Genomic DNA, 20,983 nt, shown 5'->3' on the forward strand with positions numbered 1-20,983 from the left:
TTTTTTTTTTATTTTAACATGAGTTATTGCTTTGTAATGTGGTGACGTGTGGGGAGTTTTGAGTGCGTACATTGATGCGGTTGGAAAACTTGGTCCTCGAGTGTTCTTGTGCCTAAAGCAGTAATCTGAAGCCTGCAGGTGGATGAATCAGCAGATGAGATAAAAAGGAAAAAATTTTAGGTTTTTTTCTCTTTCTCAAGACATGATGATTGATGTAGTTGTAGAACAAGTTTGAACCAAATGATGTCAGTTAGGATTATTAAAACAGTTTAGTGACAACTTTGAAGAGATGATGAAGAAAAATGCTTTTGTTGAAAATGGCTTTTGAATGACATTAAAAAACATTTACCATAACACATCAGTCAATGGTTGATTGCTCTGACTTCCACTCTATTGTGTTGGTTTAAGCTTACAACACCTTTATGGTTCATTACCAGTCTGTACTTTAAACCTCCCTAAAGTTAAAAAAAAAACAATTGTTTTTGTAAAGTTTGTAATTGACAGGATTAAGAAAGTTATTTTGTTTTTTTAGAAACAGACAAAAGAAAACAGTAAAAACATGGCGTTTGATAAAGAAAACTGACAAATATAGAGGCTGTTCTCAGAATCAGTCAGTTATTCCATAATAAAATCAGCATCATAAATCTTAAAGATAAAAATCGTTGTGAAAATATTTCAGTGTTCATAGAAGATGAAAAATGTTTCCTAACAAGGAGGCGGGAGAACCTGCTGGGTGTAGAAAAGGTGTTATAGATATTCTAGAAGAACCAGTTCGGCTGGTTTGAGAGAAGAAATGAATTTTCTGCGCATTCTGGAGTTTGCTCAACAAAATGGAATTTTTTTTACAGCGATAGACATCACGCTCTTGGAAAAAGACAGGAAATGATATCATCTCAAAGTGTTGCAAATATGAATAAATATAACTTTACAAATCATCAGGAGGGAGGTTTTACTCACCGAATGTTACAGTTTTGTGTTCAATAGTAAATAAAGAAAACAAGCTGACAGAACTTTATAAAATAGACTCGTGGCCTAGGGAGTCTGGTGGGTTGCGGTCTCTACTTAGGCTTTTGGTGGGGCCCCGGCTGGTTGGGCTGCCTTGGTCCCATTAGTGCCTGACCAGATCTCCCACAGGGGAGGTGCCCTGGAGTGGGGGCCGGAGTTTGCCCCTTGGACTTGCTCCTTGGCTCCTCTCTCCTTGTGTGGGATGGGGAACCAGGGGCGTTGGCTCTCTGTGTGGTGGGGCCCCTGGGCTGGGGGAACTTGGACCCAATGCTGGCGGGGCGGGGTGACGGTTGTCCAACTTTTGGGGTCAGTCTGACAGCAGCCCTTAACCTATCCCCTTCGACCTTTTGTCCCCTACCCCATCCCCCCTGGGCCTCTTGCGGCGGGCGGTTGTCTTGAGCATGGGTCGGGTCTGGCTCGTATCTGGGATGGGTTGGTACTCCTGGGCTGCTCTTCTGGCTGGGCTGGGGCCTACACTCTCTGTACTCCCGTGCCTTCTAGCTCTCTGGCATTTCTGCGGTGGTCCCGTGAGCCCTGGTCTGGGTGCTTGGCGGGATTGCCCGGCAGGTTCCCTCTGTAGCCCCATGCTGGGTGTGGGGGGGCCCTGGCTGCTGCTTCTGCTGCTCCGGCTGGGGGTTTTGGTGTGGGATGGCTGGGCGCCCTCTCCTTTTGAACATTCCATCATCATCCACCTCAGCAAAACAAAAACACTCACCTGAGTACAGGTGTTACTACTGTGTGTGTAGACAGGCCCCGCCCATTCCAGATTACTATTTATACCTGGTTATTTGATGACGTTACCGTCCTCTGTTACCATCTTACTTTCTCTAAACTCCACTCTTTCATCTTTCTTTTGTGCTTATACTCAGTAACTCCCTTTTGTGACAGTAAAATCTGACTAACACAAGAGGCTCTCAGCTCGTATCTGTTTGCTCAGCTGTTGCATAGGACAAGTTAAAAAAAGAGAGAGAGAAAAACAGCATTATAAAAGTTATTTATAAAACTAATGACTTCTAATCCTAAAAAACACTTAATGACACTTTGTTCTATAAATTCTATGTATTTACTTAGTTAGTCTTTAACATGATTGTGTTAAAATGAGCTAAACTTGCCCCTCAGGTGGAGGACACATCCGTTTTCCGACAGGAGATGCACGGCAGCAGCAGCAGCAGCAGCAGGAGGAGGAGGTGGTGGAGGAGCTTCTCCTTGACCTCCATGAGGGTTTTGCTTCAGCTAAATGTTCAGTCCATCTTTCCACAGATCTCTGGAGTTGGTGTGAGATCGACGCCGACCGTGCTCGCCGTGTCCTCTCCTTCTACTCTCCCCTCTTTCGCTCCTCCTGTCTTTCTCCATCAGATCCTCCTCTGCTCCTCTGCTCCCTCGTTTCTCCTCTCTTTCGTTCTTGCTGCTCCTCCTGGACTCTACACTGTGTGAGTCTTTCCTTCGTTCTGCGTCTCCTCCGTCTCGTCTTTCAGCTTCTTGGTGTTTGTTTTGCTTTACTTGACTCTGTGTCATGTCCGCCCTTCCGTCCTTCCTCCTCCTTTCCTCCTCTGTTCTGTCCTTTTCTCTGTGAGAGTGTCTTCTCTCCTCCTCTGTTTCTTGGTTTTCATGATGCCCTCTTCTTTCCCAATTCACACCTGTGCAGTGTTGTTTGGAATCACCTGAGTTGCTCTGGGCTTCAGTCGGGTTTGTTTTCTGCTTTTCTCTGCTGTTTGTGGTTTTCTTGGAGTCTTTTTGGACGGTGTCAGACTCGCTCAGGTGTGTTTTCTCTTTTCCAGCAGTGAGTCGGTTCTCACTTTCTTTGTTCTTTTTGCTTCCTTTCAGAGACTCTTCTGCTAAAGCTCCTTCAGCAGGTCCTCGGGTGGAGCCAGCTTGCTCTTTCTTCTCTGGTTTGGACTCAGTCCTGCTGTCTCCCTCTTTCTTTCCTTTAGTGTCTTCCCTCTCCTCTTTGTCTTTACTCTCCTCAGGCTCTCCTATCTCCTTCTTTCTCTTCTCTTTCTTTTCCTTGGTAAATTTAAAAAGTTCCTTCCCCGACTGCTCACTCTTCTTCTCGTCCTCGTCCTCCTTCTTGCCAAGTTTCTTTTCCATGAGGTCCAGGTCCTTCTCCAGCTCAGCCAGTTTCTTTGGATCGGACTCTAGTTCATCCTCCACTTCCACCTCCACCTCCTCAATCTCCTCATACTGCTCCACCTCAATGCCGTCCATGGTCTTCTGTAGTTGCGTTTTCACTTTGTTCAGCTCCAGGAGACCATCTTGGAGGTCTTTGCACACCTCTCGAATTTTGGAGGCAAACCTTGTTTTGGCGCCCTTGCGGAGCTCATGGGAGTCCTTGGCGAGGAAGAAAACATCTAGAGCGAGAAAGAGGGCGGACATCACCCCTGTGGTGACACTGATGGCCTGTGCAGCTTTGGCAGCGCCGCCTGCGGCTCCAAGAACCTGCACGGTGCTGATGAGTTTGTCCGTGTTGATCATCAGGGCTTTCCCGGCGCGCCCGCCCTCCTTCATCACATGCTTGATGTTGTGGTTTAGAGCCTTTTTGGCAGCACCTTCAGAGTACTTTTCAAAATCCCACTCCTGCAGGGTGTCCATGCCTTCCTGCAAGAACAAAGGGGCAGTGTCAACTTCAGGACAGATCCCTTTTTAAGGAGGAAAAAAATATGTACATTTATTCTTCTTAATGTTAGCTACTGCTGAAGACAAAAAACACTTATTTTGAAAGGGCAGGACTCTTTGTGTTTTTTCCATAAACACTGAAATTCCTTACATTTGTAAAGTATATGTTGAGTCTTTGAATAATTCTAAGGATGTAACAATTCTTTATGAATCTGTAAAAAACCTTTTAAAACTCGTAAAAATATTAATCAGTGCAGAAACAAAAAAAAAAATCCTTTTGTCTCGGCCTGTGCCTAAATTTAGAATAATGCAGAGCAGAAGATATTTCTTCATGCAGGCTCTCTGTGAGTGTGCGCGTGCCTGTGAGTGTGTGTGGGTGGGCGCACCTGTGTGAGAGGTTTGCTTGCACCTGTGACTGTATGCAGGCCTGTGAGTGTGTGGACGCGCCTGAGTGGGTGTGTAGGCGCACCTGTGTGAATGTGTGGACGTGTCTGTGATTGTGTGTGCGCCTGAGCGTGTGTGTGGGCACTCCGGTGATTGTGGGCGCGCCTGTGTGAGTGTGTGGGCGCACTTGTGAATGTGTGCACACATTTGTGTGTGTGGGTGCTCCTGTTGTATGTGTGGGCGCGCCTGTGAATGTGTGCATGCCTGTGAATGTGTGGGTGCGCCTGTGTGAGTGTGTGGGCGCACCTGTGAAGGTGTGCGCACCTGTGAGTGTGTGGGTGCGCCGTGTGAGTGTGTGGGCACACCGGTGTGAGTGCATGTGTGCGCCTGTGTGAGAGTGTAGGTGTGCCTCTGAGTGTGCGGGCACACCTGTGTGTGTGCACTTGTGTGAGTGTGCTTCCCCGGAGCCATGCTCTTTTTTATCAACTCTCTTTAGCTCTCCGTCTATTTTCTCTGCAAGCTGCATGTGAACGGTCATTTCCACTGAGTGTCAGTGCAGCAGCTGGGTGGGGGATTGCGCCGTGGGGGCGCGGGTGTGGAGCGGTCCATCACACACGGAGCACAGTATGAACAGAAGTGGCAAAAAGAATACATACTTGGCCTTAAAATACCTTTAATTCATTATGTTGAGAGAAAAAAAAGAAATCAGAAAAAAATCAAAATTGTGACTTTGTAACTGTGAGTCGAATCGTGTCTTGACTGAATCGTTACATCCCTAATTAATTCCATTGCAAAGATTCAGTGTGAGAACCACTGACCTGCAAAAACTCCAGACACTCCCTGATGACCGTGATCTCCTCCTGGTATCCCTGGATCATCTTCTCCACTTTTTTGCGGTCCATGTTTGAGTGGACCGTGTCTGTGATGTTAGCGGTCGCCGATGTGATGCTCCCAGCCGTCGCCACACCGATGCCCACGGCGGTGACGATGATGGAGGCTCCGAAGGTGAAGGGAGCCAGAATGAGGCCGGTGATGGTGGCGATGCTGCCTGCGACGCTGGCCACGCCTCCACCCACGGCGGCCGACACCGTCCGTTTGTGGAACTGATCTGCAGCATCGGCCACAGCCAGAAGCTCCAAGATGCGGTGTTGCAAGGACGCCCCCCGCTGGTTGAAAAGGCGCACAAAGAGCCGAGCTGCCATATAGACTCGATCGGCGGCCTGCTCCACCGCCCTAAAGAGATGCAAACAAACTGTGAGCTCTGAAGAATTCCTCCGTTTGTGGAGCAAAACTCCACAGACTCAAAACACAAATGTTTCACATACGATTCCTCATCCTCTTGGAAATTGGAGCTCTTATTCCACTCAGTCCAACCTGGAAACAGAACATCGTTTAAGCTGCAGAACATCAGAGTTTATTTTATTTTATTTTTTTTTAGAATAAATCTGAACTTTTTACCTTTAACTGTGTTCCACCACTCCATCAGCTCATCATTCTCCTGAAAAGAAGGACTGCTGTTTTAATGACACAACTCACAATCTTCTACACACACCAGACACACAAACACACCTCCTCCGGTTCAGAGGGGCTTTCTCCAGAGGGATAAGCAGCCATCTCCACAGGCTGGACCTCCACTGTGCTCTCCTGGACAAACTAGGAAAAGCACAAAAACATTTGAAGAAGTCACAGTTGAAGAGTTAAAAAAGATTACAGAGCTTTAAAAAAAAAAAAAATTCTAACCTGCTCTGGGTTAATTTCCTGCATCTCAACAGCCTCCTCAATGATCGGCATCTCATCAGATCTCTGGAGGAAAAACGTCCACATTTATTCAATAAAATTAAAACCAATAATTTGACTTTTGTATTAAGAGAAAAGGGATCCACCAGCAGACATTACCTGTAAAGTTGATCTGCCATTTGTGGGAAGAGTTGTCTTGACTCTGAATGAGACAACCTGATGAAAACCAACAGCAGAAGAGAGAAGGAAAGTTTAATAGCCTGATAAACAGAAACATTACAGCTGCTAGAATGGGGACAGGAAGTGATTTTGATGTTATTTACATTCATTTAGACTCAAACATACTCGTCTCTTTTTCTTTACGGTCCTTTTGCGTCTCAGTCTGCCTCCCTCTGGGGTCTCTCTGCCCTCATCTCCCTGGAACAGATGATGGACGTTTTTCAAGTGGAGAATGAAAGACAAACCCTTTACTGTTTTTTTGGTTACTTGGTTAAACACTTCCTAATCACATGGATTGAACTCAGTTAATTTTTTACCTGATTTTCTGAAGTTTTTGGTGTTCGCTTGAAAATCCCAGAAAGACCGCCTTTCTTTTCCTTTCAAGCAACAATAAGACATCACAGAGCTTCTGTTTTAATGAAATCCATCCCAACGTGAAAGGATGTCATAACAGTGGGAACGATGCGCCGAGTTCCACCTACCTTTGTGTTGGTAGCAGCTTCAAGAAGAACATCGTTATCGTTTGCAGGTTCAGCTTGTTCTGAAAAATCCTCCTTTGAAAAATACAATTCATTTACAAAAAAAGCCTCTCCCCCAGTTTAAGATTATGCTATTTTTCTCATTCAAAGATAGTTTCATAAAATTAGTTCTTACCTTCTCGATTTCTGAAAGGTTGTCCCAACTGGCCGACAAGTTAGAATCGAGTGGATGCTAGAAAATTAAAACAAGTCAGCAACTCGGCTGAAGAAATCACATTCAAACTCAACTTTATTTACATAACACTTCTATATCAAAGTACTTGACATAAATTAAAACATTCTAATAATAATAGCAATCATTAAAAAAAAATCATACTGTATTTTCCGCACTATAAGGTGCACTTCAAAGCCTAGACTTTTCAAAAATTGACCGTGTGCCTAATAATCTGGTGCGAAGATTGATCAAAATAATAAGAGTGGTTTGTTAAGTTGTGGAAAAAAGTTTAACTAAACTGCTTCTGTTACCTTCTTTTTTTGGGCCTAATAATACGCCGCACCCTATGGTGTGGAAAATACAGTACATATCCCACAAAAACAATCAGTCTGCAAAATTACATTAAAACATGTGGGCACAGAAAGTGCTTAAAAGCTATGCTAAAAAGATGAGTTATGAGTTTTTCTTAAAACTGTCACAGTGGATGAAGCCGTCACATCCTCTGGTTTGAGTTTTTGTTCTGACCTGCACCTGAGGACTCTGGGAGGATCATAAAATAAGAGTAAATCTGATTAAAATGAAGGTTCATTTCCATGTATGTTCTTGTAAACCAATAAAATTTATCCTAAAGTTGACTGGGAGCCAGTGCAAAGACTGCAGAACTGGATTAATGGGCTCCTTCTTTCTGGTCCCGGTTAAGAGGTGTGCAGCCGAGTTTTGGACAAACTGCAGTCGATTGATAATATTGTTCTTAACGGCAGAAAGAAGGGCATTACAATAATCTATTCTAGATGTTATAAAAGTGTGTATTAATATGTCAGCACTGAGTCTGGCTCTCACTTGAGCAACATTTCTAAGCTGATAAAATGCAATCTTTGTGATAGGTTTTGTTTGTGCTTCAAAGATAAGATCTGCATCTAAAATCCCACGAGGTTTCTGATTTTACTGCACACATTCAGGTTAGGAGTTGATAAGTAAAATTGGACCCTTTCTTCTCAGCTTCAGGACCAACAATTAACAATCAGGTGTTGAACAACTCCTTCACAATCTGCTGGATCTTGTCAACGGTTGAAAAGTTACAGTAAATCAAAGAACATAAACACTGGTGGTCCGGTGTTAAAGGGTTAATAAGTGGGGGATCAAGGACGGAGCCTTGTGGCATACCACATGTCAGTCCGTGCTTTCCAGATGATGATTTATTTACAACAACAATAATATCTCTATCTCAGAGGTATACTGAAACCAGCTGAAGAACATTCTAGTGATTCCACATCATACAGTCTGTTTGTAGTATGTTGACGTCAGGAGTGGGGTCATCTGGACCCCACAAGACGGCGCGCTGAACTTTTTTTTTTTTGATTATTTTTGATTTTCACTGGTGTCTGTGACAGACATGAAATCCTGTCCACCTTCATCCACATTTGTCTTAAGATGGATAACACGTCAGTGTCAGGCTTGGGTCATCTGGACCCCATAAGATAGCACAAGGGTTAAAAGAATTAAGAGGATCAAAGGCTCGTTTGTCGATATATGAACACTTCTTCACCTTCTTCAAAAGTCCACGATTCATCAAAAATACCATAAATACATACTGTGTGCAATGAGTTCTTTTAGATATGATATTAAATAGATTAATAAATGAATGTAACAAATTATGAATCCAAACAGATTCGATCACCTCAGTAGCAACGGAGCGAGGAGCCGGTTTGGGCGACTTTTTAAAGAGCTGTGTAAACTTTCCAGATTTCTCCTGAGGGGGAGAGATTACATAAAAAAATCAGTAAAACAAAACAAAACAAAAAAAGTCAAGATTGCTGAAGAGAAATTGCACCTTTGTTGTGGTGACCTCTGAGAGGTTTTCACAGCTTCTTGTTAACCATTTGTCGTCTGCTTTTGGGTCTGATTCCTGACCAAAGAAAACGACATCTGATTAAGGCTTCAGATCAGAACAGACTCAAACCCTCAACATCTGCAAAAATGTTTTTATACTCGTCATCAAAATGAGAGTCAGAATTGTTAAGGAAGTTAAAAAAAAATCAAAACAACCATACAAGCAGACTGACCTTTTCAAACAGGTTTTCAAAACTTGTTTTGAATTTTCCAGCAAATCCTCCTTTTTTCTCCTAAAAACACAACAACTCTTTAAGGGTCAAAGGTTGTGTTAGAGGTCGAGGATGGAAAAATAAAGGAATTACCCACAAACTGAGCAGAAAGTCTGACCACATCACTGAAGTGCGCCTGTTATAATCCATCACACAGACAGTTTTAAGTAACAACAGTTTTCTTTCCAAACGGGATGTTTTTACTGTTTTAAAAGTTCACCAAAACACAAAGATGTGCTGATAAAGTCGGTGTTATCTTCTGATAACATGAAACAGGGTTCCTACACGTTTCTTCAAGTTGAGACTTTAAGATCTTGCAAATGAGAAATTAAGACAAATTGATCTACCCAATTCCCAGAGCTGTCTTAAATTTTCAAATTTAAGGCTTTTTAAGACTTTTTAAGACCCCGCAGGAACCCTGAAGAACAATCGACTCAGACTAACCCTAATATATACATAGAAATTAAATCTGCAAATCTAAAACTCATTTTAAACATATATAATTCAACTCTAAGATGGTGAGTAAAAACCTGTGGTGGGTCTGTTAGTCTGTGTGTGGCATGGTACAGCAGACACTGAAGTAAATGGAGAAGTGGCGTTCCCACGGAAACGGATACCTTTGAAACAGTCGTGTCAGCGAGTTTCTCACTGCTGTCCGTTGTCGCATTTTCAGTGTTCGTCTCCCACTCCTGAATTCAAAGCAAACAAACCATAAATGACATATTTAAAAGAGTTTCATGCAGAAGTGTGGTGCTGCATCGTTACCATCTCTGCTGCAGCGCCCTCTGCTGGTTTCTGCTGCTTCCTGAACATGTTGCTGAAAAGCTTTTTCTCCTACAAATTAAAAACAGTTTGAGGTCGGGGAGCAGCTGCTGAGCATGTTCTGGTTTAGTCTCATCATTCTGACCTTGGAACGGTTGCTGTCAGACGGATCTTCACTGCTGGCTTCCAGATTTCTGTCCTGAAACAGAAGGCAGAGCAGTCTATAAGAGTCCAGAAAACATGTTGAACCCTAAAACACAAAATCTTTAACATCATTAGCTCATGCCGCTTTTCTCCTTCATAATCTGTTGGAATTATCGTGTTAACAGTAGTAAAGTTACAGTAAATCAAAGAACACAAACACTGGAGCTCTGATGTTAAAGGGTTAAACCACACATTTTTTTATAGAATGCATAAAATGCACAGAAATGTCCATTTTTGTTGTCTTTGTTAATGAAAGTGTTTTACTGGCAAAAGGAACCAAGTTCAGTTCTGAAGCAGGCAGTGAAAGAGAAGAAGTGAAAGCAGAATTATACTGAGTTCCTGACAAAACGTTTTTCCCGACAGAGGAAAGTTAAGTTAGTTACTTAGTTGTTAATTTTGTAACAGTAAAAATACTGTTCTTCCAGTATTTAAGAATACATTTTCCACAGAAAGACCTGTCTCCAGACAGTCTGTTAGACCCACTGACCTTGGTGCTGCTCTCCGTCGAGCCTTCTTTGCTGCTCGTCAGCTCATCACTTTCTGCTTTAATCTGCTGAGCAAACATGCATTTGGTTCAAATATTTTTTGAGCTGAATTATTTGAAATTACAGGATCATAGAGTAAGCTGTATATGTGAAACTGTATAAACTTTCTTCCTTGTTACTCTAAAAAAAAGTTTTCAATTATTTTACCAACATTACATATTTTTTCAAGATAAATTAAAAAATGCAGACATGACAATCAGTTTTTGAGCTGAGGGTCGCTTTTTCCTGAACAAAAATCACAGCACATACCAGCAACTGAAAATTTAAAAAAGAAAAAAATAAATAAAATAAAATAAAATAAAACTCTGTAGTCTGTAATGATAATGTGTCGGCCCCTCCAGAATACTGGGTGTAGTTTTTGTAAAGGTTGCAGCACTAAAAGCTTGAAGTCGTGTCTGGGGTTCCTAAAAATTGCGATAAGTTTTCAATAGGGGAAAATATTAGTTATTTTTTTCCCTTACGTTTATTAAAACATAATTTAATACAACCTCACAAAAAACAAATAACATCTATATTGATATTCCCTTTAAAACTGATGTTTTTTCATATTTTTGCATCTATAAATTTTGAAAAATTATATTTTGCAGCCTCCTTGATAAATTTGACCCAAAAGGTAAGTAAGTAAGTAACTAAATTTTATTTATATAGCACCTCTCACAGACAAAAGTCACAAGGTGCTTCACGAGTTAAAAGCCTAAAAACAAAAACTTCAAAAGGTAAAAACAGACAAAGCTTTGCAGGTTATGTCCTCAGGTTGTCTGAGGACATGAGATCCCTAAGGTGTAGCCTGTGGACCATGAGATTGGTGGATTTCAACAGACGATACTGTCTCTTTAAATTCTGAAAAGCCATTAAAATCATGTTTATATGACAACTGCAGTTAAAAAAAGTGAACATGATGAGGTTTTATTAATAAATCAAGACTGCAACTTTAACAAAGGGATTTACTTATTGTTGGTTAAAAAAAGAAAAATTTAATTTGGTTTTAGTTAAGGGCGTCTGGTACCCCGGGCTCCCACGACAAGCGTTACAGCTCCGATGTGACCCCCTGAGTCTATACGTAACTTTAAAAGTGCGAGTGGAACCTCCACTGCATACGATCACGTCTGACCTCTGGGATCTAGCCTCTCCGGCACTCCAAATCCGTTTAGTTGGGTTTAAATTTTCTCCGGACGCCAGACCTGAAACACAGGACTTTTTGTAAGATTGGGGCAATTAAAGCCCTTAACCGTAATAAATGGCTGGTAATCGCATGAACCTATGTGAGTTTGGAGTTTCGGGAGGTCAGCAGTAGAGCCTGTGGCTGCAGTCATCCATTAGCCAATGGGAGTCACCTGCTGCTGCAAGTTCATTGCAGTTATCATGGACAGTCACTGTCAAAACCAGCCAACATTAGCATGATCCAGACGGCGACATTGTAGCTATGATGATGGCTGATCGCTGTGAAGTATAAACCAGCCTTAATTCTGTTTCTTTGATTTTGTAATTACTTTTATCAAAATTTAACTTCAAACTTTGGTCTGAAATTTATTTTTTTCTTCCATCAGACAACGATTAGAAATCAGCTGTTTCAGTTAGAAAGATGATTTGGAGCAAACTCTGGGCTCTCTGGTTGTTAATGACTCCTTTGTGCACAAACACAAACCTTGAAGGAGATCTAAACTATGGAGAGAAAATAGACTAACCCCGATTTGTGCGTGTGTATTCTTGATTTGTTTCTCATTCAATACATTTTATGCATAAGTACAAAAAAGATTAAATAAAAAAAAATACAAAATTCATTTTACACATGCAAAAATCAGAATTACATGAGTCTTTAAAAAACACATATTTAGACTTTTTTATATTAATTATCGGGCATATCTGTCAAGTTTAACCAGATATTTTTCACTATCTAAATTCAAAGCGGCTGATAAGAAAACTCTGATGACCCAGCATTCTATCAGCATTTAAACGCATCACTCACAGACAAATCTCTTAGACATGAAGAGTCTCACCACAGATTTGTGCATAACTGAGGTTTTGTGTGTAACAAGTGATTTGGGGGAAATTTTAAAAGATTTGTGTGGAATTAGTTTCAAGCTGCTGTAATTCTAATTTATGCATGTGTAAATTGTATTTTGTATTTTCTCATTTTTTTAATTTTTGTACTTCTGCACAAAATGTAATGTTTTGGCTGTTATTTTTGTTGGATGTTGTGTTTAGTTACAGCATTAATTTTGATTTTAAAACAATAATTTTAAACTTCCTGTTAAAGTGACAGAAAAGCAGTTTTTTATCTGAAAAATCCAAGAATGATTTAAGAATTGAGTTGTAGATTTTACAAATATACATTTCTATTTAGTCGAAATGTGTTTAAAGCATATTAACTGATTTTTAAGCCTAGTCATAAAATACCACACTTACCTGTGAGCAGGTATCTTCAGATGGGTCAGCGCTGCTGACAGAAACATCTTCATCTTCATCCTTTTGTAACAGTTTCTCCTACAGTGAAATTTTAGGAATTAAGTTACATTTTGGGGAATATTTGTTTTGGCTTATGGTAAAAAAAAAATTATCATCTAGAAAAAATAAAATAAAAAAAAGAAACTCCCAAAGCTTCTTTCACCAGCCAACAGAGGGCAGTATAGATGCACAGATTGGTTAACCAACACCACATGCTCATGCAGATTTACTGCAGTGCAACACATTTGGTTCAGCTTTAAACCACAGACTACCCTCTCTCTCTCTGAGGACACACCCTTTCAGATTAAAAACAAGAGCAGGGCAGACATTCCTCTTTTACTAGTCACAACACATCCCACTGTCAGTTCCAACTGCTGATCGCATGAAACATGTCAACCCAGACACTCACTTTGATACTAGGCTGGTTTTCATTCTTGAAATTTTGCTTTTAGTGTCTAATGTTATTTCAGTGGAAAAAGTTTGAAAAAGCAGAATTTAAAACAACCCAAACTAAACATGTAAGGCTTTTCTATTTCAATGAACACAAATGTGAAAATTTTTTTTTTTTATTGTGAAAGTGCTTGTAACTTTTACCAGCCGCGTTCCGTTTAAATTCCCTTCTCATTCAGAGCTTTACCTCTGCGGTTGCTTTTGGGGTCTTTTTTAAAAATCCAAACCAAGCACCTTTCTCCTGAAAACAAAAAGCAGGGAGTTCAGCTTCAGTGTCGTGGGAATCCAGTTCAGACATGTTTGTTGTGACTCGTATGATGTGAGTGGGTGTTGAGACTCTGTTAGTTTTGCCATGAAAGCCGTACCTTCTTCTCCAGCTGCTTGTCAGCGGGTTCACCTTGTAATGGCTCTGATCCCTGTGGAGGAAAAGTTAGAATCCCTGTAAAACTGTGATCACAAACACATGTAGACAAATATTTTACTTCACTATTCAACCACATTTTTCACAAAAACACACAGATAACTGATTTATGATGTTCAAAAAGGTGAAAGGAATGACTTCAAAACCCTACGTCTTCCAGATTGGAGCTCTCCGACAGATTTGGAGATTTTCTAAATATTTCGCTGAAGATGTTTCCTTTTCCCTGAAACACAAAAGCATTTTTCTGTAAGTGCTACTATTTCAAAAGTGACGGAGTTTGTAGTTTACTGAGACTGCAAATGATCAAGATGACATCATAAAGTCCAATAGGTCTGCAGCGCTCTTACTTTTGAGTTGTCAGACTGACTGTTGGACGTAGACTCCACCTCCAAAACTTCTTTATCCTGAAACAATTCCAAGTGTTGAAATAAAAAAAACTTGCTGCATTAAAGTACATAAATAAAAGCATGAATTGAATTAACAGAGTAAACAATTTTGCAATTTATAAATGACCTTTGCTGAACACAATTTTTTCCCAGCAAGCAGACTGAGAACTTTCAGGTTGGGGTATTTATTACTCAAATAATGGTTATTTTCTTGAATAAAAAATTCTAAATAATATAAAGTTAACTTGACGATGCAGAAAAATTGACGGCGAGCAGTGGAATCCTTATGTAGGTTAAAAAAATATCAAAACAAAAATCATCAAAATAATAAAATAACTAAAAGTGGGAAAGCAAAGGAATAGCATTCATCTATTTGCAAACGTGTATTTTTTATGGGATGTAAAATCAAAAACCACTTTGCTTCTTTGCATGAATGTGTGGTACTTTATTCCTACGATCACAAAAACATTTAGGTAAAAGCAGTCGGGATACAAGAGAAAATAAAAATTCAATCAGTCAGTCAAAGGCAAGGGTCATCAGTAAAGAAACATAAAAACACACAGTACCTAAGCTGTCTATGTTGATTTTAAATTGTGTTCATGAGTGTTAACTTGAATATAAAATAAATTCACATAAATCCCAGAACTTCACCTGCTCAGGAGTCTCCTCCTCAAAAGTCTTTGGAGATCTACGAAGAATCGCAGAGAAAAATCCTTTTTCCTGCTGGTGTCAAACAAGAAATTGATCACATTCAAAATTGACAAAGATTAAAATGATTTACAATTAATTATCAACTCCCACTCCGATCATCTTTTGATCTGCTGCAAACACGTTCTCAGTGTTTTTTTAATTATGATGATTTTTAGACAACATCTAAAAACCTGGGTCGTTTTCTAGGACATAGTTTCTGTAGAGCAGCCGGAGTTCATTAGAAATGCACCTCCGAGTTGTGGGCGGGGCTGTTGGCGCAGATCAAACTCCGCCCCCACTTCCCATCACCCTCTCTCCCACTAGCTTACAGCCCCTCACACCTCAAAGCTAAAATTAGAAGAGCAATAAATATGGTAAATAATATCAGAGCTGTTCAACCGTAGTTTTGATCAAGATGGAAAACAAAGACGTTCATGGATCTATTTGTCTACAAGTGGATAGATCAGAATGGAGTGGAGCAAAGAGACTGCGGACTGCCGATTATATTTTGTATGTAAAAACTACAAGCTTTTTCACATGTTATTTTTTCATCTGCTCCTGATTCACAACAATTTCAATAAAGAAATATTCACAAATGCAATTTTAGCTTAATGTCCACCGTCATCAGAAAAACATAACAAGAAACTTCCAAAAACATAAGTCTTTAAAGAGTTCACCACTTTCAAACTCACCATTGCGTGAGTCTCAGCCAGACTGTCACTACTTCCTGACAATTCTCCAGCCAGAGGCTGCTGGTGTGAAACACAAAACAAACATGCTGTTTGTAGAGTTTATGAGTAAAGAATAAATCCCTTCTGTGGATAAACCTGCAGTAACTTTACCTCATCACCAGTACCTTCCACCTTTGGAGACCTCTTGAAGATCTTGGTTAATTTCCCTCCTTTTCCCTGAAGAACAGAGAGGTGTTAGATCAAACTCAGAGAAAGGACAAAGTGTGAGGAGTCAGGAGAGATTATCTGTCTGCCATCAGTAAAGTTGAAGCCATGTTGAGCTTCTTACCTTGCTTTGTTCAGACAAACTGTCATTGCTGGCAGACAGCTCACTGTGAACACTCAGGTTGTCCTGAAGCACAACAACAGGCCAAAGTTAAAGCATACATCTGTCTTCCTTTATTAAGAAAAAAATATAAATGACATCAGTTCTGACATAAATTCATTAACTATGTTAATGCAGTGGAGAATCCACACAATTATTGGAGTTTTGGCTAGTTTAGGCTTTTTTCAGTTTTTAGGCTACCGGTAGTTTGGAATCTAACTATTTCAGCTACATGCTGGGGTTTTTGGCTAGTTTAGACTTTTTTCCCCCATTTTATAGGCTTTTTTGGAGTTTAGCTAATATTTCAGCTACATGCTAACTATTTTGGCTAATTTAGGCTTTTTTCAGTTTTTTAGGCTAGTTTGAATTTAACTAATATTTCAGCTACATGCTAGATTTTTTGGCTAATTTAGACATTTTACCAGTTTTTAGACTAATTTGGAATTTAGCTAATATTTTAGCTTGCCGACAGCTTCACCGTTTGCAGCTATTAGTCTCACCAATTTCAGCTATCAACTTCGGTGTTTTCAGGTATCAGCTTCAGCGTTTTTAGCTATCAATTTAAGCATCTTCAGCAGCTACATTCAGCTTACAGTCTTCACACTAGCATTATTGCAGGTAATGCTATATAGCTAGTTACTATAGTCACTCGCTATATTGAGGTTCACCTTTCATGGATTTGCTTTTACGCATATTTTTTTCAGCTCTTTGCATGACTTTTTTTTAATAGCGCACTGAGCCCTGCATCCTGATTGGCTGTTGATTTTGTCAATCTTTTCCCTTCAGTCTCTCCTTTACAGAAAATGTTCTGTTTGCCAGAGTTACATTAATCTTTGATCGCGATCATATTGGTTTTCATTTTGTAATACTGATCTTATTATCCTGTTAAGGTTTGAACTTACAGTTTGAGAAAAATGTGAAAATGTTAATGTCTGTCTGAGAAAAGTGTATTAAGTGTGTAGTGAGGAGTTTTACGGCATTAACACATCTATAATCCTACTTCACTGATTTCACCTGTCATAGGTTCTCCTTAAAACGTAACTCTCACAATAAATGAGGGAACAATGTATATGATTTGTTTTTAAATAAAAAAAAGGTCAATTTTAGCCAGTTATTACAATATTTGTAACCAATGACTTACTTGTGTGGAAGCCTCTTCTGCTGATGTTTTAGACTTTTTAAGAATGTTGGACAAAAAGCCTTTTTTTTCCTTAAAAGAAATAAAAGTTTATGAAAACATAAAAACACTATATGATGAAGAAACTGCCTACATGCTGGAGGAACTGCCGCTTACAGAGGTTTGTGCAGATGCTTCGTCCTCTGCTGCATCTTCAGAGTCATTGTTGTCTTTTATGATCTATAAAACAAAAATAAAGCAGCATGGTTCTTTGACAAGACATTACATGTCATCCTGTTTTTGTTTTTTTCTTACATGTTATGCAACACCAGCAACATAAAAATACAAAAGTTCCCTTTGTAGAACCACCACCAGCAGAAAACACCAGATGGAGCTTCATACCTTCGGTGACGTCTTCCGATTTAAGCCTTTCATTACGCCTTTCAGAAACTCCTGCCAAGCGCAGTCACATGTCACAAACCACATGACTTCACCACAGGAAGACACATGAACACATACCGGTTTGTTGCTGGGAGCCTGTTTGACTGGGATTTCGTCGTCGGTTGAATCCTGTTCATTGGGTGGGTGGAGGTAGCTCTGAAGTCACAAATACCAGGACAATAGCTTCAGTAAAACGTATGCTGGCTAAAACAATAACGCTCTGTATGTGAATCTGCTGTCAAATAGAACTTATAGCACTATGAGATACGCAACAAATAAACTGTCTTGCATTCATGTCAGCTCTTACACACATCTGGTTTCACTCACACACCCAGACACATTCAAGTGCAACAAGAAACCCGTGTTTTTTTGTTTTTTTTAAAAGGTGATGAAGTCAGCTTGTAACTTTCCTCAGACAGAGTTATCTCGATGGCCTTTCATGCTGGAAGTTTTCTGTTTAGTTTCAGTCAAACACAGTTGCTCAGATTCACATGAGGAGTTTAATTTCCTGCCCTCCCTCTCCATTAAACCAAACCACATGTGAAATCTGTGAAGTTCACGCCGAGGAGCTGCAAGCGCTTACGGTGAACGATGGCTTCTTCTCCTTCTGGCTTCCTCGAAACATTCCAGTCAGGACCGAGCGATTACTCTGCAAAGGCAATGACATAACAGAGGGAGACATTACAAGTTTATAAAACCCGTTTCAGCCTGTAGATAAAGCTCTAATACCTGTTTGAAGTCCGTTTCATCTGCAGCTCCTGATTGGTCGCCTTCTCTGGGGCTCTGAGGAGGAAGATGAAGGTATTTAAAGCAGAGGGTTAATAAAATTGTGGTGCAACTTTCTGCTTCGGTCTCATACCTCTGTGTGGTCTGCCTGTGACTTTTTGTGCAGGCTGTATCTGGAGGAATTCTGAAGTTCCTGCACCGACAAAAGAAGAAACTCAGAACTGCAACAGCTAACTGCTGAGTCTTGACAATAGTTCCAAATAGTGCACATTTACTCTTATTTTGATCATACGACACCAACTACCTTTTCTGTGGGTCTGGGTGGAACCACCGGAGTTTCAGAGAGTTTCCTGTTGTTGCTCTGATGTGGGACAAAAATGTGGTTTGATCAGAGTCCAGAAAATGCAGTTTATAATCAAACCCGTAATAAAGGGGATAATATTCAGAAATCATGAAGCCCATCCATGTGGGATTTATTTTTTTATTCCAGTAAAGAAATTTCAATTCTTGTTCATTTTGAGATCGCTACAGTAAGAAAAACATTTAACTTGTGATGGAATCAAGTAATACTGAGTTTTAACAAATATTAGTTTTTATCATAGAAGTAAAAACATTTAAATGTATTTGAAAAGTTCAACTAAAATACATAGAAAATGTTTAAAATGTGTTTTTTTTTTATATTTTGAGATAATTTTTAAGCATATAGTCAAGGTCTGTCTGCTGTTTTTACCTATGGTATCAAGGCATCTTCCTCCTTTTATTCGATTCTAAAAGGTTTAAATGAGAACTTTGCAGTCGACCCAAAAGCAATTTTGACAAAAAAGCCCATTAAATCATAATGTGTCCATTTCATTTATTAAAGTACAAGTTTTTTTTATCCTAAAGTCAAAAGTAAAAATAATGTCGTTTCAAGTTGTTTTTTTAATTTATTGGCATTTAAGCTTTTGTAAATCAAATCTTTAATATGAGCCCATCACATCTGGCTTGGTGAGTTTGTCAATTACATCGGCTGTTTACAACGATGGAGGAATGTTTGCACAGATAAAATACACAACAAGGATTTAAAAAAGAAAGTCATTCAAGGCCTCCACCCAAAAGAATCATAGAAACATATAAAATATATATACATACAGTATATACATACATGTATATTCCAAATAATAAGTAAAAAAAAATTAGTTAAAATTTGTAAAAAGTGGCAATACATTTATAAGTAATTCATAAGTTACAGGACTTGTCTAAAACAACAACAAAAAAAAACAAAAAAAAAATCAAATTAATAGCAGAAAACATACATTTACAATCCATAAAATAATGACCTCCGTGGAATAAATCTTTCAAACGTTTGAGTGGAGCTTTACCTGTTTGTTTGTTTTACATTTCCTTTACTTTCCTTTGTATGCGGATTTATGTTTTTATGTCGTCTCTACATGTTTGATCGTTTATCATAAAACATAAAAACGGTTTGATGTCAATTTTTGTAGCCAAAAAAAACGACAAAATGCACTGCTTGGATTTGAGTGTTTTTGGATAGTTTCAGGTTCAGTGCAGAATTATTGTAGAATATAATAAAAATATCTATAAAAAAGAAGCTGAGGTTGTTCTGAAAAGATGATTTTGTGAATTACTCCCCCAAAGCACTAAGCAGCAGAAATGTTGAGTCTTAGTTGGGCAGTTAAAGAGTTAAGTAAATCTTTTACATCCAGCAGTTTGGGATCGTTGATATTTATGTCCTTCTCTGCACATTTATTTGACTTACTAGTTCATCTGTCCTCCCTCTCTACTCATTTTAATGCTCTTGGCTTACTTTCACGCCAAACTATGTTTATGTTAAACAACAGGAGAGACAAACTCACAAATCAGCTTCATTTCATGCGTCTAAATTGGAATTTAAAAAAATATATTATTAATAAATATGAATGTAATTATTTTAGAAGAGGCAGAAGAATCATATTTAAGAATCTGTTAGTGTGGCATGTTGGTGTGCGCTCACGGTGAACAGAAATACACTTACAGCGTCTATGCGATGGCTTTGCAGGTCAGCAGCTGGCGTCTGAGGCTTCTCTGCTTCTTTTAATTTTTCCTGTAAGCACAGCAGCCTTCCTAAGACCACATTTCATATTTACTCTACCGCTAAATGAACATTTATTACACTACCTCTGTGGGCTTTGGAGGAAGCTTGGGCTAAAATAAAACATAGAAGAAAGCAGAGAAAGGCCGTAAGAGACAGATCTCTGAGTGTTTTCCTCAAATACTAACCAACAGTTGTGTTAACCTTTTAACACCTGAGCGTCACCGGTGACACTTAAACACAAAATCTTTAAGATACAATAACTTTTAACAGTTAACACACGCGGCTCATCTCCTTCAGAATCTGCTGGAATTACATTGATCGTAACAGTTAAAAGATTACAGTAAATCAAAGAACATAAAAACACTGGAGATCAGGCATGAATGGGTTAATGATAACATATGGTTTGAGAAATTATTTCTGGAGCTCAAAATCCTCTATTGAAAATGTGCAATGTTGGATATGTTCAGAAGTTATGGATATTCTCACCGGCTTTCTCTTCTTCTTAACCTCTGGTTTCATCATGCAAGCTTCCATGTCTCCTGTAGGAATCACACGAAAGACTCCGATGAAAAGTTGGACTGGACCAGTGAGACGGCTGCACTGGTACCTGTGGAGAATCTGCTTTAGACACATGAGCTTAAGCAATAACCTAATCATAAATCAGAGTTTTAACATGATGACAGATGTAGTAGTGTGGACATATCATTACTGTAATATAGAGCTGCCTCAATCAGTCGACTAATCGACTATTAAAATAGTCGACGACTAATTTAATAGTCGTTACTTTATATCATATGGAGTGTATTGAAGTTGAAATTTATAATGCATTCTGCTAGCTTTTTGGCCTATTTTGGCATTTATTAAGGTTGTTAAGCAAATCTGGAGTTTAGCTAATGATTCAGCTACATGCTAG

At 39.4% G+C, this 20,983-nt stretch overlaps 1 protein-coding gene across 9 annotated transcripts in view; it reads right to left on the reverse strand.

Moving 5' to 3' along the window:
- The window catches only part of LOC112151985 (altered inheritance of mitochondria protein 21), a 24,885-nt gene continuing 3,902 nt past the window's right edge, over positions 1-20,983 (reverse strand). The window contains exons 2-39 of one of the 9 annotated variants that reach the window (XM_036216393.1): positions 20,557-20,609; positions 20,154-20,180; positions 20,017-20,079; positions 18,301-18,357; positions 18,130-18,189; positions 18,000-18,053; positions 17,854-17,919; positions 17,349-17,426; positions 17,232-17,282; positions 17,007-17,069; positions 16,854-16,922; positions 15,677-15,739; positions 15,499-15,564; positions 15,349-15,408; positions 14,618-14,689; positions 13,928-13,984; positions 13,732-13,803; positions 13,525-13,575; positions 13,347-13,400; positions 12,671-12,748; positions 10,207-10,272; positions 9,661-9,714; positions 9,519-9,587; positions 9,371-9,442; positions 8,715-8,774; positions 8,483-8,557; positions 8,330-8,401; positions 6,613-6,669; positions 6,441-6,512; positions 6,276-6,335; positions 6,085-6,156; positions 5,899-5,955; positions 5,743-5,805; positions 5,572-5,655; positions 5,461-5,500; positions 5,328-5,376; positions 4,821-5,235; positions 1-3,600 (exon numbers count right to left, since the gene is read on the reverse strand). In XM_036216393.1, coding sequence (XP_036072286.1) covers positions 2,239-3,600; positions 4,821-5,235; positions 5,328-5,376; positions 5,461-5,500; positions 5,572-5,655; positions 5,743-5,805; positions 5,899-5,955; positions 6,085-6,156; positions 6,276-6,335; positions 6,441-6,512; positions 6,613-6,669; positions 8,330-8,401; positions 8,483-8,557; positions 8,715-8,774; positions 9,371-9,442; positions 9,519-9,587; positions 9,661-9,714; positions 10,207-10,272; positions 12,671-12,748; positions 13,347-13,400; positions 13,525-13,575; positions 13,732-13,803; positions 13,928-13,984; positions 14,618-14,689; positions 15,349-15,408; positions 15,499-15,564; positions 15,677-15,739; positions 16,854-16,922; positions 17,007-17,069; positions 17,232-17,282; positions 17,349-17,426; positions 17,854-17,919; positions 18,000-18,053; positions 18,130-18,189; positions 18,301-18,357; positions 20,017-20,079; positions 20,154-20,180; positions 20,557-20,609 — 4,013 coding nt within the window. In that variant the 3' untranslated portion in view covers positions 1-2,238. Of the gene's footprint in view, positions 3,601-4,820; positions 5,236-5,327; positions 5,377-5,460; positions 5,501-5,571; positions 5,656-5,742; positions 5,806-5,898; positions 5,956-6,084; positions 6,157-6,275; positions 6,336-6,440; positions 6,513-6,612; positions 6,670-8,329; positions 8,402-8,482; positions 8,558-8,714; positions 8,775-9,370; positions 9,443-9,518; positions 9,588-9,660; positions 9,715-10,206; positions 10,273-12,670; positions 12,749-13,346; positions 13,401-13,524; positions 13,576-13,731; positions 13,804-13,927; positions 13,985-14,617; positions 14,690-15,348; positions 15,409-15,498; positions 15,565-15,676; positions 15,740-16,853; positions 16,923-17,006; positions 17,070-17,231; positions 17,283-17,348; positions 17,427-17,853; positions 17,920-17,999; positions 18,054-18,129; positions 18,190-18,300; positions 18,358-20,010; positions 20,080-20,153; positions 20,181-20,556; positions 20,610-20,983 lie in introns of all 9 variants that reach the window. The other 8 variants (XM_036216394.1, XM_036216392.1, XM_036216391.1 and 5 more) reach the window with 8 other exon arrangements.

Source organism: Oryzias melastigma, linkage group LG17, assembly GCF_002922805.2.
Source record: "Oryzias melastigma strain HK-1 linkage group LG17, ASM292280v2, whole genome shotgun sequence".
In the NCBI taxonomy this organism is placed as follows: Eukaryota; Metazoa; Chordata; class Actinopteri; order Beloniformes; family Adrianichthyidae; genus Oryzias; species Oryzias melastigma.